Here is a 20,683-nt window from a genome sequence, read left to right on the forward strand (position 1 = left end):
AGCTAATTCTTTGTAAAAAGACCCTTGACAAGTTGTTGGGCAACTCTGTGACAGTGGAAGGTATGTCTGAACAGACAATGAACAGACAGGTCGTGTTCGCTTCACAGGTAAAGGTGAAAAGATATTCGGTGACAGATAACATAAAACCATACCTTGAATGGTGTTCATTGAACGATTAGTATGGAATATATGTTTGTACATGGACTGTCATTCAATGGAAAGATTACAAAGTGTATGCTTTCTTAAGCACACAGTGAAACGAAAAACCTTTTGAATTGTATATCAGTGCATATTTAAGGTGAATAATTCAAGGGGAGCGTATTACCCCTCTTCTTGGCCGCTTTCTGGTAAGGACCCTTGAATTTAAACTGGAAATTTAAATGTCTACTTACTTCTATTTATTGTTAGCACGAGATACCTTTACCATTCAATTCTCGAAATATTCTACAAACAGAACTCTAAAGCAATTATTTGTTGTTTTGTTTTTGGGTTGTTTTTGGGTTGTTTTTTTTGTTTGATTTTTCAAACAGTGACTTATTTTAAATTATTCAATGACAAATATTTATTTATGGTCATACTATAGTAAGTTTTTTAAATGAATAAATATGCACATTATTTACAGTCAAACTATAGTAATTTATTTATATGAAATCATTTACGCACTTAGTTTTTCTCAATTTATACCAGTGGTACTACATACGTTGTTTACTATTTATCTGCATATATGTACTCAAACAATTCAAGCATGCCATAGTTGTACGAGTTATCTTCTAAACGACAGTTGGAAGTGAATGTGTTTTGAGTTAATTTGGCAACGTTACGAAGCTTGGTGAGTGTGAACATTGAGGTGTTATATTAGATTATCATTTTATTTTGCACTATAAGTATAACCTAATAACGCAGATTATAAATATACGCCAAATAAACAGACAAAAAGATAGTTAATGAACGAGAATCGTCCTAGTACGTGCGCCATGTTCTTCATATTCAGACCATTCGGTCAGTTTAAGCATTTTAATTTATTACACAGTCACAACCATGTCTCATTGTCTGTCCACCAGTCCGTCCGTCCTTCCGCCCGGCTAACATGTATTAGTTCCGTGTTTAACAGTATACCACGGTTGCAATCCCCATCCCTGGTTTTCAGTGGACCCCCAACCCTTCCTTTGTTTCTACGGTGTGTGTATGTATGTATGTATGTATTGATGTATGAATATCTATATATTGTATGTATGTCGAGGTTGACTATTACATATTAACGCACTGGCGCAGGGGATATTAAATAATTTCTGGCCTCACAAATTGTCCCATGCCGTTGCTGGGACTCGAACCTATGGCACCGAATCGCCCGCAAATTGCTGACTAACAACGACGCGTTCTGAGCTATCCAGACATCCATAAAAAATGATGTTTTTTAACCACATGCATGGGGCCTACAATCTACGCGGTCGGTCCCGCTTAAGTGCATGATGTATGTATGTATATATAAAGAGGATATTTCATGTTTTTTTGTCAAATAAGATTTATATCTCATTGAGTGAAGTTTGAAATCATATCTCACGAGTCGCGCATGCGCGACGAATGTGATATGATTGTAAACTTCACGAGATGTGATATAAATCATATTTGACAAACCATGAAATTTTCTATTTATTATACATCTTTTGGCAATTTACCTTTATTTTTAAAATGCCAGCAGCAAAATAGTTCCGGCTTTCTTACAGTAAAGATAATACTTTCTACAGTGACGATAACACATTTTAGAGTGACATAGTGAAATTTTCATTTTAAAATGTATTATCGTCACTGAGTGACTGATAACACTTTTATTTCACTGATGTTTTAAGATATTTCACTAAATGTTATATAATTAGTATATAAGTGAGGATAACACGCTGATGTGACAATGACTAACTTGTCTTGTCGTCCTCGATTGACTCAACAATGTTTCTTGCCACATCATTTTATTTTATAATAATGAACTGAAATATATTAAATTTATATCATAATATAGACATGTAACATTTCTTTTATACACACACAGATTGTTGCATGAGCGGGAGTGTTATACGGAATTTATGAAACGAGTTTAGGAATTATTTTATTCTCTTGGCTAGATCGAGGCGTATAAAACAATTCTCAAACGAGTTTCATAAATTTCAAATGGTACTACTGTGAATGTTATAATTTATTTATTATCCATAAACTATAATTATGAATAAACGTTAAATATGATTATAATCGCTTCATAATCGACCTTTATAACATCCAGCAATATATATACAGTGATGTGGATTGATGTCAATTTTAGAAACCGCGACTGTCGCAAGCTTGCAGCTGCTATAGCGACTTGTGACGTCAGTAGTGTGCAATGACAGCCCCAACTTCAGCCAGCAAACATTTCGCTAACGTTCGCGAACTATTTGATTGGTTCCCAGCATGGCCATTTGGTCTAGCAGACGTTTTTCTGCTCGGTCTGGCTGAACGCAGCTCAGCTTTCAAGGTATTATTATGACCCAGGCAATAATGATAGCGAGGGGAAAATACGACATTTATGTAACTGTTTATTGTAGACCATATGGGTAATAAATAAATAAACAAATAAATACACACACACACACACACACACACACACACACACGCACGCACGCATGCATAAAAAATACACAATCGTGCGCGCACACATAAACATATTGAACTATAAGCTGTTTGTAACAAGGTGTTGGTTTACATCATCATTTTTGTTTAATTTAAATATATTTTATACGATCTACCAATACCTACATTGATTCATATATCAGGCTCAACGGATCTCCGAGGACTAATCCAAGGACCAATTCAAGGACTAATCCAAGGACCAATTCCACCCATCCAGGGATGACGCTAGTTTGTACAACGTGGACGGAACCAACATGAAGTCATGGCTGCTTTTAATCATCACTTTTTTCTTGATGTGTCCCAGTGTGTCGGTGATCAGAGACGACGAACATAGTAAGCTGTATTGCACCATTTCATGTAAAGATCTCCTTTGTGTCCCGTCCGGAACAGTTAATTATGTTTATAAATTGAAAGTCATTTCAAAATATCTGAAAATTATGAAAACAGTTAAAGTTAAAGTTTGTTTTGTTTAAAGATACCACTTTAGCTCACTAATTTATTAATCATCGGCTATAGGATGTCAAACATTTGGTAATGTTGACATAGTCTTAGAGAGGAAACCCGCTATATTTTTCCATTAGTAGCAAGAGATCGTTTACATGCACTATCCAACAGACAGGATAGCATATACTACAACCTTTGATATACCAGCCGTGGTGCACGAGAAATAGCTCAATGGATTCACTGATGGGGATCGATCCCAGACCGACCACGTATCAGACGAGTGATTTGCCACTAGGCTATGTCCCGTCCCTTGTGGAGACAAAGGCTGAATATATTATACAACATTATGCTAATAGGAACAATTACCAAATTACACAAGTTTTAAACATTATTTGCAATAAATACTCATTGTTTTAGACCGGACAAAAAGGACATTCGTATTTAAATAAAATTAAAACTATTCTGTTTTCATAGAGGCTATAATTTAGTTCAGTGGCAGAACGCTCACCTGAGATGTAATGGAATGCAGGATCGATCGGCATCCATGTGTCGAAACAACCAAATATTTGCAATGAAAGTTAATGTTTTATTAATTTACAATCTGTTGAGGTGTCGTTAAACAATCTAAACAACTACTCCTACCAAAAAGTAGCAACTCTAAGAGATCTTTTATATGTATTTTGTTTTCATAGACAGTACAGCACATACCGTGACCCTGGATGAGACGAGAAAAACAACATGGTCCTCTAATGGAGACTCATATACGACCCAACACACCAAGAGTGTTCCACCACTGAGCTACATCACTTCCTTCTTTTTTTTTTCAAAATGCAGACGATTATTTGTAATAGTGTTGACAGCCGGTGTCAAGTGTGTAAATCGCATTAATGTTTTAACGTGGGTTGGGTTTTTTGTGTGGGTTTTTTTCCGCGAATATACATTTTAGCACACATCCGCGACATGTAAATTCCGCGAACAACCGTTGGTGTCTTTTACAGATGTCGTTCTGGACCCCCCCCCCCCCCCCACACACACACACACACCACCACCACCACCACCACCACTTCCTCACTGTCAGTATAACTTTCGAAATTACGCACCGTGTTTGCAAAAGCAGTTTTTCCTGTTACTTGACATCAATCAGTTGTCTAAATAAAGAGTGATTACCCAACTATATAAAACAAAACATACACAGTTATTGTTGTTGCGTATGTGTTTGTCTATTGCCTTAATCACTGCATTAAATTCTAGAAACATGAGACAACGCCTTTAACATATACTTGATTAATGTGTTTATAAAAGAATTGTTTAGCAACGTTATACATTTTTCAACAATATCCTGGTGTCTAAGAAGTAATGACAATTTATCTCCAGATGACAGAATATAAAAAAAAAATGTGGTTAACTCTTCAACCTATTTTTCACCCCTGTCCTTTACTAGACGTTTTAACCCTTCCCATAAGCGTACGAGATAGTGGGGCAATGGAGGCAACTTCCCCCTAGTGCTGGAGCAAAATCTCAAATTCAGGCAAAAATGATACAGATATTCGGGCAAAATGTGCTAACCCGAGACCTTTTTACCGTGTATTTCTAACCTCAAAATTAGTTGTAACCAATGTAAAAATGCGCAGTACTTTGTTTGCAACGCTATATAGCTGTTTGGTACTAATTCTAATATGACTAAACGTTGTTATGCGGATTCGAATATTTTTGTTTAATTCGAGCAAAAAAAACCCTACAAAAATGAGAGCCCATATGTCTGTGGCCCTTCCCCTGCCCCGTTACAGATGTTTACACTTATGGTCAAAGACATAACATTTATTTGGATGATAATAATATACTATTAAAATTTAATAGTATTGACTGATTTTGTATTTTATTATTTCAGAAAAATGTCCCTCATCAAGTTTTGGCCGTGACTGCAGATACCATTGTCACTGCCGGGGTGATGACGAGTGTGACCACGTAACTGGCCAGTGCAAGGACACGTGTCAGCTTGGCTGGTCGGGAAATGCTTGTCAAAGACGTTAGTGTTTGAATATTAGTTAATATCAACAACATAATCATGATTTTTTATGTTAACTTTTGTTTTTTACTGCTCCTCTATTTTAGATTAGGTACGGCGCAAAAAACAACAACAGTATATTAATATTACATACATGGACTGTAGGTCTACTAGCCAAAAATTAAGGAGGGGGAGTAAAAAATGATCAGTGTATTCAATGTCGAGGTTTAAGTTATGATGGATAAAGACCGACAATACACGCTCAAAGACTGCAGTGAGTGTGGTCAGGCGAGGGGAGGGGGTGTTATGTCCTTTAAAATTTTATAAAATATAACCCTTGTAGGTGTAGGGTGTTTTCAGGTTATCGTCTAGATACAAACAATACAGATACTTTTTCGTAAATCAGATTGTTTTTTTTATGTAGTTTTTCTATTCCACTTTCTTTGAGTTTCCAGTCGAGGACCACTGGTAATGTCTAACAATAATTTCAGAATACGGGTTGATATGAGGGGTTTAGGAACCCAGACAAAGGAAGATCCAAGGGGAGTGGCGGTCCTCTTAAGGTCGAACACCTGAAAGTGGATCACTTTGCCAAACTCCCTTTCAACTCTGCCTTGTGTAAAGATACGATTCTGATCTCGGAATATGGTTTTGTCGTTCATATTAAATTTGATGAACATATTTTGATGACGGGTATTAATGGATTAGTAAGAAAAAAGGAAACCCGCATCCACCACACGGGCTACTGATTAGCATCTTTGTATGCTAAATGTAAACCAAAAAATAAATGTATTTTGTATCATACAAACAAACCATGAAAATATCTATATACTGGCCCTTAAAACTACTAATCCACTGTCTTAGACATACAGCCCAGATAGCTTAGGTGTGTGCCCAGGACAGCGTGCTTGAACCGTAATTGGATATAAGCATTAAAGTAAGTAGCCCGAGTACTCTGACTGTAAGAGAGCTAGACGGACATTTGGACATAAATACGCTCTCATTACAGTCAGTAAAGTTTGTTTTATTTAACGACGCCACTGGAGCACATTGATTTTTTATCTTATCATCGGCTATTGGACGTCAAACATATGGTCATTCTGACACTGTTTTTTTTTTTTGTGGAAACCCGCTGTCGCCTCATAGGCTACTCTTTTACGACAGGCCCATTACAGTCAGAGACCAAGCTATGTATCTTTTTGGCAATTGCCGACAACCAAAAAGTTGTCAAAGATTTCCGCTCTAATACCACAACAGTCCTATGTTTCACGTCAAATACATTTACATCGACCATTTTCGAGTTACTTGATTAAAAAAAATTCAGATATTAATCACTAATACACACACTACAGAAAGAAATCGGACAGCACCCACATTCAGTTAAGCTTCGGCAAACTCCGGACAGCAGAATTCTAAGTTCGCCGCCCTGTATCGTGACGTTGCGTCACATGATCGCCCACTCAGCCATTCCGTCTTCCAGGGGCCGTCTCAAAAACGACAAGTGCCCGACAATCACCAAAAAATGTTTGTTTTGTGTAATGACACCACTACAGCACATTGATTCATTAATCATTGGCTATTGGATGTCAAATATTTGGTAATTTTATCAAGTGTTAGAGAGGAAACCCGCTACATTTTATCATTAGTAGCAAGTGATTTTGATAGGCCTATGCACCATCCCAGACAGGATAGCACATACCACGGCCTTTGATATATCAGTCGTGGTGTACTGGATGAAGCGAGAAATATCGCAATGGACCCACCGACGGGGATCGATCCCAGACAGACAACGCATCAAGTGGGCGCTTTACCACTGGGTTGTGGACAATCACCAAAGCGACAGAGAGTGGTACACACACACACACACACACACACACACACACACACACACACACAATATTACATTCAGGTTTTCTCAAGGTGAAAAAGTATTTCATCTACGAGTCGTCAAAGGCCGTGGTATGTGCTATCCTGTCTGTGGGATAGTGCATAGGCCTATAAAGATCACTTGCTACTAATGATAAAATGTAGCGGGTTTCCTCTCTAACACTATGATAAAATTACCAAATATTTGACATCCAATAGCCGATGATTAATGAATCAATGTGCTCTAGTGGTGTCGTTACACAAAACAAACTTTTTTTTGGTGATTGTCGGGCACTTGTCGTTTTGAGACGGCCCCTGGAAGACGGAATGGCTGAGTGGGCGATCATGTGACGCAACGTCACGATACAGGGCGGCGAACTTAGAATTCTGCTGTCCGGAGTTTGCCGAAGCTTAACCGAATGTGGGTGCTGTCGGGTTTCTTTCTGTAGTGTGTGTATTAGTGATTAATATCTGAATTTGTTTTAATCAAGTAACTCGAAAATGGTCGATGTAAATGTATTTGACGTGAACATAGGATTGTTGTGGTATTAGAGCAGAAATCTTTGACAACTTTTTGGTTGTCGGCAATTGCCAAAAAAGATACATAGCTTGGTCTCTAACTGTAATGAGAGCGTATTTATGTCTAAATGTCCGTCTAGCTCTCTTACAGTCAGAGTACTCGGGCTAGAAAGTAAGTAGAAATAAAATGAAAATCTGGATATCTACCTTTACGGACAGGTAACATAGCGCTGAACATGCCGGCAACGATCCGAGCCGGTGTAGACGAAGAGACGGGCGGACTCGGGGTGGACGGGGACGAGAGGACCTGCGTGTCGTCCAGGGCCAACAGAACCGGCTGGTGGAAGCTCGATCTCCTGTCCACACACACAGTCTACAGGATGAAGGTCGTCGCAGGTAAGAAAGGTTAAACATTGTTTTGAGTGAATGAATGAATGAATGAATGAATGAATAAATGTTTAACGACACCCAGCACGAAAAATACATCGGCTATTGAGTGTCAAACTATGATAAAACATTGCTCTGTTTAGCGATACTACAGAGCAGAGAGTTTCATGAACTCATGTCATCACATGCAGCTATTAATAGGGTTGACTATTGCAATAGTATTGTTACAACACTAGCTATTAATATATTATTTATTACAATTCATGAGCTCTGTCCTGTGCTAGTTTTGATTTAAAGTCCTTTCCAGCCTCCGTGATTTTTGTAATTAATTTCAGTTTGATTTCAGAAGGAAAATAATGAAAGTGTTTTGGAAATATCAATTTTCAAAAACTGTTCTTGTGTACAGTTTAGAAAGTAATCGGCTCAGAAATAAATAACTTGTAGTAAATACCATAGTAAAAAAAACACCACGTTCCTTGTGGGAAGGGTTGTAGTAAACTGGAATGGGAGTGGCAGTCCTCTTTTTGGCCGTGCAGGAAGGATTTATTGTCCAGTATAGAATCTTTGTGAGTGGCTGTCCTATAGACGAGGCACTAGATAGAAATTCATGAAATCAACAACTATTTTGTCAAATACCCGTTCGACTCTGCATTGTGCAGAGATGCGGTCTTGATCGCAGATAACGGTTTTGTCTTTCAGATTTATGAATTATTGGCTATTGGATGTCAAACATTTGGTGATTCTGACACAGTCTTACTCTTAGAAAAAACCCGCTACATTTTTCCATTAACAGAATGGGGTCTTTTATTATGTACTTTCTCACAGACAGGACAGCCTTTGATATACCAGTCGTGGTGCACAGGTTGCGACAAAAAGCAAAAACAAAATAAATAAAAAACCCAACAACTAAACAACAACAATCAGAGAATAGGTCCTCTGAAGTGATTCGATCCTACGACGCAAACATCTCAGTCAAGCGCTTTTACAGACGAGTGGTCTTACGTTTCCATAGGTAGCCCCGAAATTGGGCTTCTAAAATTGTTATAAAAATCACTACCCATGGGATCAGTGATTTAAAAAATTAGTAGCCATGATTAAAAACTTCACTAGCCCTACTTTTAAGTAAATACAATTTTACTAATAGTAATAATCGGATATGTCACACAAAGAGAAAGACATAGCTTTAAAACCCTTAGATTTGGGAAGAGGATATTCATATTTACTAAATAAACTTAAATACAGCATTTGACGACTTCTTTTTTTCACTAGTCGTCGGGCATGGCGATAGTAGTTATTTACTAGCCCAACATTGAATATCACTAGCTATGGGAGTGGGGCTACCATAATCTAGAAGCCCTGCTATTTCATGGGGTTTTTTCTATCACTCGTGATATGTGAAAGCCATAAAATATGGTTTTCACACATCACATGTTAACATACACATCGATTTCGAAAAAACACCATGGTCCATTTATTATATACACCTTTTCTAATTTTTGACAATATCTTTTGCTTTTTGTTAATATCTTTCGCTTATCCTATCGAAAACACACACACACACACACACACACACACACACACACACACACACATAATTTGATTTTTTAAAATCTTTATTTATTAAATTAACATTTATTTAAAAAGCGATCCTAAAAAAAAACCCCAACAAAAACAAAACAAATTGAACGCCGTTAAATTTTAACTTACACTCAGTTATTTAGCTTCGTATTCAATTCGTTTTAGTATGTAATTAAGCCGGGCTTAAACTTGTATTGTGATATCGTTAACCAACTATTCCTGTTCTTTGACTATTTGTGCATATTTTCTTCTTTTTTAAAAATAAACTTTTTGTAGTTCAACAGCCAGTTTACAGTAAGAGTAGTCGCAAATTTTCCCACTATTGTAAATAGCAGAAAGCTTTCTTAAGTAAAGTGGGTATGAGTGTGGGTAATTTTTTACCGATCCTCTTTACTTCGCCAGATACTTTTGTTCAAGTGAGGACCTTAAGTTAAAGTTTGTTTTCTTAAACGACATCACTAGCCGTAGCTAGGGATTTTTTGCTTGGGGGGGGGGGGGGGGGGGGGGGGGGGGGGGGGGGGGGGGGGGGGGGGGGGGGGCAACTGAGTAGTTAATAGTCTAAAACTCCTTAAACAGTTAAGAAGAGAATTTTCTTTAAGTTTCTATAATGCTTTCCGGCATGGGCTATTGGATGCCAAACATTTGATAATTCTCACAAAGCCTTAGAGAGGAAACACGCTACTAATTAAAAGAGTGTTTACTTGTAAAGTGTCTATAGTCCTTCCCAACTCGATGAACATTGTAAATTTGTAGATAATTTCTGTTTGTTTTGACGTAAGAAGAAATGTAAAAGTGTTTCGGAACCCCCCCCCCCCACCCCCCCCCCCCCCCCCCCCCCCCCCCCCCCCCCCACAAAAACAACCCACACTATATTTGTGTGTAATTAAAATTAAAAAAATCGGTTGGGAAATACATAAAACTGTAGTACATACCATTGTAAGAAAACGACGTTCATTGCTGGGAAGGACTATATAGGTACCAAATCTTTTATTTAAAACTATTTCTTCTCCCTCACAGAAAACATAACGTCAGTGCGAGGTTGGCGAGTGCACGTCAGCGATCACGACAGTATGTTCTGGACGAAGCCGTGCACGACGTTGCGACACCATGGCTCGATGACGTACTTGTCGTGCGACGTCCCGGTGGACGGACAGTATGTGGGGTTATTCAACCTGGGCGCACCAGTTTCCGTGTGCGAGTTCGAAATATATAGTAAGTAAATAAATTGTAAGTAATGCGGTATCACGTAGTGATAATTACATAGATTGATATGTGTTTCCTTTGGGGGAAAAACAGGTGATAATTTATTCTGGGAAATAAAAGTACAAGTTAAAGTTTGTTTTGTTTAACGAAACCACTAGGGCACATTGATTAATTAATCATCGGCTATGAGATGTCAACATTTGGTAATTCTGACCCGTAGTCATCACAAGTAACCCGATACATTTTTCCTAATGCAGCAAGGGATCTTTTATATGCACTTTCCCACAGATAGAAAAGCACATACCACGGCCTTTGACCAGTTATGTTGTACTGGTTAATACACCGAGGTGGTTCGATCCTACGACGCAAGCACCTCATGTGAGCACTCAACCAACTGAGCCGAATTCAGACCGCTCTGGCTAAACCAGTTGTTTTTTAGCCAGAGCGGGTGGGATTCTGATTTGATTTTACTTTCCCTTCTCCCGAGGCGAGACGTAGCCCAGTGGTAAAGCGCTCGCTTGATGCGCGGTCGGTTTAGGATCGATCCCCATCAGTGAACTATTTCTCACTTCAGCCACTGCATCCACGACTGGTACATCAAAGGATGTGGTGTGTGCTATCCTGTCTATGGGATAGTGCATATAAAAGATTCCTTGCTGCTAATTGAAAAGAGTAGCCCATGAAGTGTCTACAGCAGGTTTCCTCCCTCAATATCTGTGTGGTCCTTAACCATATGTCCGACACCATACAACCGTAAATAAAATATGCTGAGTGCGTCATTAAATAAACCATTTCTTCCTTCCCTATTCTCCTACTTATTTTGGGTAGGTTTTGGCCTAGCCCGAGTACTCTGACTGTAAGAGAGCTAGACGGACATTTGGACATAAATACGCTCTCATTAATGTAATGAGAGCGTAATGAGAGTGTATTTATGTCCAAATGTCCGTCTAGCTCTCTTACAGTCAGAGTACTCGGGCTAGTTTTGGCCCTGATAGTTAATAATGAACAAGTTCCACCAACATTACAGGACTCAAGATTAATTAAAGCTACATGTAATTATTAATATATATATATCATTTCTATTTTTTTTATACTAGCCTGTTCAAACTTTACATTTGGACAAGACTGTATTGAGTGCCAATGCAGCGATGATAAAGAAATCTGTGACGTCATACATGGCACGTGCAAGTCTGACTGTCATGCCGGATGGACAGGCCTCAGTTGTCAAACAGGTAGTGACAGCAGTTGAAATTCAAACGCAGATTAAACAATAATAAATTAAACATGTTACGTATAAATACATATTATTATTATCATCATCATCATCATCATCATCATCATCATTATTATTATTATTATTATAGAAAATGTGTGTTTAACGGGAGGGTGGATCGGTACAGGCACGGTGGTGCAAGAGGAGGGCCCAATACTTGTGAATCAAAACAATTATTGGTAGTAAATCTTAAGGCAGAGATGGATTTTACTTCTAGATTTCAAACTTTTTCGGGGAAACATACCCTCGAATCCCCTAGAAACGTTGCTTTGCGCCCTCGATCTCAGTCAGCTCCCCCCAATGTATACTTGCATCCGCCGTACCTGCGATAGTGTGTGTGTGTGTGTGTGCAGGGCCATAGCTAGCGGGAAAGCATTATAGAAACTTAAAGAAAATTCTCTTCTTAACTGTTTAAGGAGTTTTAGACTATTAACTACTCAGTTGCCCCCCCCCCCCCCACCCAAACAAAAAATCCTAGCTACGGCCCTGGTGTGTGTGTGTGATTTGTTTCGAAATATACTGTTTTTATTTTATTATTTTATTTTTAATTTACTATTAAAAAGCATTTACTAATGAATTTGTTTTAATCACATAATAATAATATATTACAGCATGTTTTATGTCATACGGTGAAAACTGTGTCAGCGATTGCGGACATTGTCACGGAAATCAGTCATGTGACCCTACAACAGGGGTTTGTCCTCTAGGCTGTGAAAAGGGCTGGATAGGTTCAAGATGCGATCTAGGTACGTAGAGAACAAATACTGTGAAATAATTATTTATAATAATAGGGGTGAATTTTTTAAAGTGGCTTGTGTACGTTTTTAAATAGTGTTAACATTTTAAAGTTAATAAAACTTGTGTCTATCTGTCCTAAGCACAAAAAAAAAAAAAAAATCCCCAAAACGCACACACCGCAACCCGCAACATTAAACATTTATATGACAATATGTCCTCGAATAATAATCGTGGAACGCCATACTTGAGTTATGTTTATTAGAGATACAATATAAGCAGGCATGTGTGGTTTTGCCCAATACTAAAAATGTAATACTAACTTGAATTTGATTCCCAGAATGCCCCCCGGGTTACTACGGCTGGAACTGCAGTTCGCCGTGTGGACAGTGCTTGGGCGGTGTCGTCTGCTCATCAAAGGATGGACTGTGTCCAGGGAGATGTGCGTACGGATGGAATGGGTCTAAATGCGACCAAGGTACATTAAAAAAAATTATAATGATGATTCTGTTACAATTAATACTACAATTCTTCCATTCGTGATTGAATGTAGTTCGGTGGCATTAATAAACAAGGCACCTCACCTTTTACATTACATTTTTAATTACCAACAATAAAGGGCACAATCATCTTGGAATGAATGAATGAATTAATGAATGTTTAACGACACCCCAGCACGAAAAATACACCGGCTATTGGGTGTCAAACTGGTAATCGAAAAACAATGTGATGATCAATATCAATATAAAATTTCAACAGTTGAATTCAAACACAGTGTAAAGAACTGTGCAAAAATACAAATATCACAGATAGATACTGACTTTTACTCAAAATTTCAGTTTGTGCTATACTGGCCATTCTCAAAGAAAATGTTATACCCCTGCACCACGGTGAGGTTACAGCACGCGCAGGGGTCTAATCATCTTGGACGCCGCCTAAATCTGTGCCTGCTTTTTATAAATATATATGCATACATGTATTGCAAATCTACAGTCACTGTTGGACAAAGTTAGCACGACCCTCAGTTATAAAACATTGATAATATATGTTAATATTAACCTATCAAGATTATTGCTTTTAAAACGGAAGACTTCAGAAACGATTATAATACCTACCTAATCTTTCTGGAAAGTAATTTGTTTAACAAACGTTCTTTCTTATTCATAATAAACAGCCTACATGACACTCGATAAAACCATAAGTTGCTTTTGCTGCTAAATTTAAAAGTGATGTCACAATATTTGTATTCGTAGCCTGTCCTGCTGGATTGTATGGCGGTAACTGTGAGTTCATCTGCGGAAAATGCAAGATGGCGTCGTGTGACAGTAAAACAGGAGAATGTACCCAGGGTTGTGAAGATGGCTGGGAAGGACGATTCTGCACTTATGGTAATAATAATAATGATGAATGATAATGGTGGTGGTGATGATGATGATGACGACGACGACTATGATGATGATGTTGGTGATGATGATGATGGTGATGATGACGGTGATGATGATTATGATGTTGGTGATGATGGTGATGATGATGGTGGTGATGATGGTGGTGATGTTGGTGATGATGATGATGATGATGGTGATGATGATGATGATGGTTATGATGATTATGATGATGATTATATTAATAGTAGTAGCAGCAACAGTATCACCACCAGCAGCATTAACAGTAGCAGAACAAAGAAGTAGTAACATAAATGAAAGACTTAGAAATAAATGCTTGTTTAAAGACTTCGTCAGCGCATAGATAGGTTTTTTTGTTTTTTTCAATTTTGATTTTGAATTAGCACGGGAACCGAACAGACTGTTATTGGGCAATAGAAATAAACTGCATTCCTACCAGTCGTGCTACTGATTTACCAACAAGACAGGGACAAAATGTAATAGTATCAAGACTATACCAGACATTTCTAATTGGGAAATAGAACAGTTATGTTGTGGTGTTTAAATGGTGATGTCATCATATTTTCAATAAAATTGCTTACAACATGTTATTGTAAATACACGTGATATACCAATTCTCCAGTAACTAGTAAGCTGTCGTGTATCAGATATGGTATCTATTTACAACAAATCCTTGTTTCCCTACGCTCTGTATTATGTGATTACATCATATAATTACACTAATACCTTGTTGACAGGGATGTATGGACCCGCGTATAGTAGAGAGTGTGGCCACTTTGTATGTGATTACATAATGTAATTATTTGTAGCGTTTTCCAGGGATGTATGGACGCACCTGCAGCAGTGAGTGTGGCCACTTTCTATGTGATTACATAATGGAATTATTTGTAGAGTGTTTGCTAGGGAAGTATGGACCAGCCTGTAGTAGAGAGTGTAGCCACTGTATTATGTGATTACATATGAAATTATTTATAGAGTGTTTACCAGGGAAGTATGGACCCGCCTGTTGTAGAGCGTGTGGTCACTGTGTGTGTGTGTGATTACATCATGTAATTATTTGTAGAGTGTTTACCAATGAAGTATGGACCCGCCTGTAGTAGAGCGTGTGGTCACTGTGTGTGTGTGTGTGATTACATCATGTAATTATTTGTAGAGTGTTTACCAGGGAAGTATGGACCCGCCTGTAGTAGAGAGTATGGTCACTGTTTGTGTGTGTGTGTGTGTGTGTGTGTGTGTGTGTGTGTGTGTGTGTGTGTGATTACATCATGTAAGTATTTGTAGAGTGTTTACCAGGGAAGTATGGACCCGCCTGTAGTAGAGAATGTGGTAACTGTGTGTGTGTGTGCGTGATTACATCATGTAATTATTTGTAGAGTGTTTACCAGGGAAGTATGGACCCGCCTGTAGTAGAGAGAGTGGCCATTGTATTATGTGATTACATATGTAATTATTTGTAGAGTGTTTACCAGGGAAGTATGGACCCGCCTGTTGTAGAGCGTGTGGTCACTGTGTGTGTGATTACATCATGTAATTATTTGTAGAGTGTTTACCAGGGAAGTATGGACCCGCCTGTAGTAGAGATAGTGGCCACTGTATTATGTGATTATATATGTAATTATTTGTAGAGTGTTTACCAGGGAAGTATGGACCCGCCTGTAGTAGAGAATGTGGTAACTGTGTGTGTGTGTGTGTGCGTGATTACATCATGTAATTATTTGTCGAGTGTTTACCAGGGAAGTATGGACCCGCCTGTAGTAGAGAGAGTGGCCACTGTATTATGTGATTACATATGTAATTATTTGTAGAGTGTTTACCAGGGAAGTATGGACCCGCCTGTTGTAGAGCGTGTGGTCACTGTGTTTATGATTACATCATGTAATTATTTGTAGAGTGTTTACCAGGGAAGTATGGACCAGCCTGTAGTAGAGAGTGTGGCCATTGTGTGACATCTCCCTGTAACCGCATTGATGGAAGGTGCAACCAAGATGGCTGCGTCATTGGATTTTATGGCAAACAGTGTCAGGATGGTGAGGCGACACTTATTCAAGTCTTGTTCATTAATAACGTGTCAAAACCTTAAAAATTGTAAATATTATTTCAGTATTTTGTTTAATGGTTATAACAGTTACACGTAAATAAAGATATATTTTCACTTTTGTACAATGTATATATATATATATATATATATAAACCAACAAACAGTTGGATCTAAAAATCAGTGAAATTTAACATTTCCTCTATAGTTCTTACCACGGTGGCGTCGTGGCAGGCCATCAGTCTACAGGCTGGTAGGTACCGGGTTCGGATCCCAGTCGAGGCATGGGATTTTTAATCCAGATACCGACTCCAAACCCTGAGTGAGTGCTCCGCAAGGCTCAATGGGTAGGTGTAAACCACTTGCACCGACCAGTGATCCATAACCGGTTCAACAAAGGCCATGGTTTGTGCTATCCTGCCTGTGGGAAGCACAAATAAAAGATCCCTTGCTGCCAATCGGAAGAGTAGCCCATGTAATGGCGACAGCGGGTTTCCTCTCAAAAATATGTGTGGTCCTTAACCATATGTCTGACGCCATATAACCGTAAATAAAATGTGTTGAGTGCGTCGTTAAATAAAACATTTCTATAGTTCTTACAAATACATTTTGTTTTTGTCTACCCTGAAGCCTGTAAACCGGGATTCTACGGCCAGGACTGTAAAAAGCGGTGTGGCCGGTGTGCTGTAAACCCGGCTTGTGATGCCTACACGGGTAGATGTACTGACAAGTGTAAAGCTGGCTGGACTGGTGCGAACTGTCAACAAGGTATCAGTGTATATTTTGTCCTTTTGATTAAAATGTATAAATTATACACTACCATCTGGGTTGGTGTGTTTGTGAATGTGTCTTTCTATCTGTTTGTCTGTCTCTCCCTATCTCTGTCTCTGTGTGTTTGTCTACGTTTTGTTTCAATTCTGTATACTAGTATTTGTAAAACGTTCAACAGATTTGTCATGAGCCCATATTTACCCTCCTGAATTCGAGGTCTAATACAAACAATGTACATCCTATTCCAGAATCTAAACATAGGTGGGGGAGGGGGTATTAATTATTTCCAGAGTTGATGGGCCAGCGCCCATCTGCCCTCAACCCCCCTCCAGGCCCCTGCATCCGACACATACGTTAAGCACGTGTCCACATATTTTGCATTCTTGATTTTTAACTAATTGTATTAAGTTAGTAAGCTTGTAAACTACTGTTTATTTCTTTAGTCTGTCCTGGCGGCACATGGGGAGACAACTGTACGGTGGAATGTGGCTTGTGTTACCAGAACAAGGACTGCAATCCAGAAACTGGTCTCTGTGATGAAGGCTGCTTCGATGGTTTCAGCGGCGTCTACTGTACAATAGGTACATATATACTGGACGTGCACGTAACCTCGTATCATTGGTATCCATCACATTGATGCTAATTTGCAATAACCATGCTTGGTACCATACAATAAATCAGTTTGACCTGTCTGTTTAGAAAACATTTATCACCATGTTTATTAACTGAATCAGTAAATACATTTATTACCATTTCTATTATAAAATTACTTTATTAATGACCAATACTTTATTATCACATTTATTACTTTAACGGATTCAACAGCAAGTAAAAAAACAAAACAAAAACACAACAAAACCCTATTATAACTAGTGTAACTAGTGAAAAATGTAAGTACATACACATATCTCCTATTGCTAATGGGAAAATTACTATGTGGCGACAACATGTTTCTTGTGACTTAGTGTATTAATTGCTTATATTCAACACGTAACAGCCGCTGATTAAACGGTGTATATGTATGTCAAAATTCATTTCCTAAATTGCAAGTACATTCAATAAACCACAGACAGACATCTCCAATATCATTTAATAAAGTTTCAAAGTTTCAAAAGTTGTTCAATGTCTGTCATTAAAAAAGATTGTTCTGGTTTCAGAGCAGGAGTTCCATGACAAGGCCAGCACGTTGTTAGCTCCCTTCATGGGGATCACGGTGAGCATCCTGCTGTCAGTGTTCCTCTTCCTCGTCGTCTGCCTCGTCTTCAAGTGGCGGACCGAGTACACGCTCGAGCAACTCGACCAGCAGAAGGAGGCAGAATGTCTGCTTTGAGTGAATCTTTTGAGTGTTTCTTCTGAGTCTCTTCTGACAGTCTCCTTTGAGACTTCTTTAACTGTTGCTTTTAAGTTTCCTCGAATGTATTATTTTAGTGTTTCTTCTAAGTTTTTGCTTCCTCGTGTCTGCTTTAAGTGTTTCCTCTGAATCTTCTGAGAATCTCCTTTGAGGCTTATTGAACTGTCACGTCTGATTCTTCTCAAAGTGTCTTCTTTTAATGTTTCCGCTGACATTATCCTCCAAATCTTCTTTATGTGAAAACTCTGAATGTCTGCTCTACATGTCCTTTAACTGTCTCCTTTAACTTTCCACTCTGAGACTCTCCTTTTACTTTACGTATTTCCTTTAAGTTTCCTTTAATTGTTTCCTGTGAGGGTTTCCTAAAAGTATCTCTTTAAGTGTTTCATCAAAGTATCTTTTGTGTGTTTCCATTGATCGAATGTTCCTTTGACTTTGGCTTTTTCTCCGATTGTCTAATCTGAATATTTCTTTTCAGTATCTCCTCCTAGTATATCAAGTTTTTCAGAGTCTTCAAATGTTGTTTCTTTGTTTGTTGTTGTTGATTTTGGTTTTGAGGGGTGAGTGTCTCATCCGAGTGTGTCCTTTGAGTGTCTTCTTAAAGTGCATCCTCTGAGACTCCTCTGAATGTGTGTCTCGTGTGATTCTCCAGAGTGTCTCCTTTCAGTCTCTTCAGATAGCACCTAAACCTATATAATAAACCTACGATGAACGATTGGATTCAAGCTTGTTTATGCTGTTATAACATTGAAGCATAATGCTATGCAGAGTAAACATATATAAATGACTGTTTGGCCCTGTTTCTACTGATTTTGTAATAATATTATTACTGTTAAAATGTTACTTTGTCTGGTCTGTTTTTGGTTTTTTGACGAATATGATTGTTTTGTATAGATATACAATACTGAATTATAATATTTAGTGTGTAGTTTATAATTATAAAAATAAACCCAACGCATGTATTTTATGTGACATCTAGGATCAAGATATAAACATGTAATAAAACTGGGCATAGAAGATTAATTAATGTTTTTGTATTTTACTGTGGAATGTTTGATCAGATCTAAATATTGGCTTTAATTTAACCCATTTATGTACATTATTTGTATGTTGTTAGAAAATCGATAACCAATGTATTTCGTTCATGTTGTGGTATCGTTAAATGTCCAGCCATTTCATCAGGAAGATTTGATACACAAACATATTGGAAAATCTTACGGAAAATGGAAGTTAGGCAATCATGATAGAATTTAATTTGGGAACAAATGCTAGAAGAACTGGTCAGCGAAAAGAAGAAGTGAATGTGAGTAGTAAGGGCCCCACTATAGGGTATATCGATTTCACTATTGCATCATCCAAGATGGCCGCCAATCTGCGTAGTAAAGGGGATGATGCCATACTGACGTCACTAGGCCCCGCCTCCAGAAGGGTGTATACAAGTTTATTTTAAGAACTGACTGATGCAATGCTGACGTCACTAGGCCCCGCCTCTAAAAGGGTGTGGGCACATTTATTTTAAGAATGGGTGTAATACTGACGTCACTCTTACATTGTACATTCCAGTTTTTCTTTTAAGAACCGATGTAATGCTCAATACAGTAGTTTGTCCAAATGTGTATTTGAAGACAATGGTTACTTAAAAGACGTATGTTAATTAATATCCCCCACCCCCTTTGTTATTATATAGCAGCTTATGAAAGAGACCGTTCGTCGCACCCAACATTGAATACAAGTGTACGAGAGAAGAAATAAAGAAAGAATGAAGAGTTGTGAAACGTTAATAAATGATACCTTGATATTTGTATTACACATTTATGAATGAACTGAATGCTGGAACGTTCGGAAGTCTTGCCAATGTTGTACTCACCTAAATTAGAATAATATCCATAGGAAAAATCCACATACTTGTGAGAATTATTTTAGCAACTAATCTTATACGATGTAAGGCCCCACAGTCTGGGAGTCAAATTGAAATGTGATATCTGTCAGCTGTGAATCGTTTCGTTGATCCGCATCCCGGTAATCTAAACTAGGTGTGAGCCCACTTGAATTTTGTTTACTCCCCTCCCCACACACACACATCTCGATGACGATAATATATATATATATATATACATATATACACAGTGTTGGATGTAGGGAAGGGGGCGGATAGGGCAGGGGGAGAGCGGTGTGCCCCTAACGTACATATTTATTTATTTGAAATATGATTTTTGTTTCTTAATATAATATATACTTACTTTTGAAGATACAATACATCTTTAAGTATATCCGTGTAATGCATTTTTAATCCACTCCTCAATACACTGTTTATCACAGTACATGGCATACACTTATGCTAACAGAGAGAAAAATGCAATTGAAACATCCGATTCTGAATGGGATCATATTATTACGGTGTTAACGTTCCAAGACGGTCGGTAATGGAGGGGGTGCTAATATACAACGTTTGTAT

At 38.1% G+C, this 20,683-nt stretch overlaps 1 protein-coding gene across 1 annotated transcript; it reads left to right on the plus strand.

The window, feature by feature from the left end:
• Positions 1-2,825: 2,825 nt before the first annotated feature.
• LOC121376026 (protein draper-like) lies at positions 2,826-20,370 on the plus strand. The gene is made up of 12 exons (XM_041503789.1): positions 2,826-2,991; positions 4,991-5,128; positions 7,712-7,888; positions 10,475-10,669; positions 11,758-11,892; positions 12,545-12,679; positions 13,009-13,146; positions 13,922-14,056; positions 15,961-16,098; positions 16,737-16,874; positions 17,321-17,458; positions 18,035-20,370. Exons 1-12 carry the CDS (start codon positions 2,913-2,915, stop codon positions 18,205-18,207), a joined length of 1,719 nt encoding a protein of 572 aa, XP_041359723.1. The 5' UTR covers positions 2,826-2,912; the 3' UTR covers positions 18,208-20,370.
• Positions 20,371-20,683: the final 313 nt, after the last annotated feature.

This window comes from Gigantopelta aegis, chromosome 6 (assembly GCF_016097555.1).
Source record: "Gigantopelta aegis isolate Gae_Host chromosome 6, Gae_host_genome, whole genome shotgun sequence".
In the NCBI taxonomy this organism is placed as follows: Eukaryota; Metazoa; Mollusca; class Gastropoda; order Neomphalida; family Peltospiridae; genus Gigantopelta; species Gigantopelta aegis.

Excerpts from the sequence above, each read along its gene's own strand:
- LOC121376026 (XM_041503789.1), top strand. The coding sequence starts at position 2,913 with ATGAAGTCATGGCTGCTTTTAATCATCACTTTTTTCTTGATGTGTCCC. Across the intron at positions 11,893-12,544 it reads AGGCCTCAGTTGTCAAACAG|CATGTTTTATGTCATACGGT; the intron begins GTAGTGACAGCA and ends AATATATTACAG. Across the intron at positions 12,680-13,008 it reads AGGTTCAAGATGCGATCTAG|AATGCCCCCCGGGTTACTAC; the intron begins GTACGTAGAGAA and ends TTTGATTCCCAG.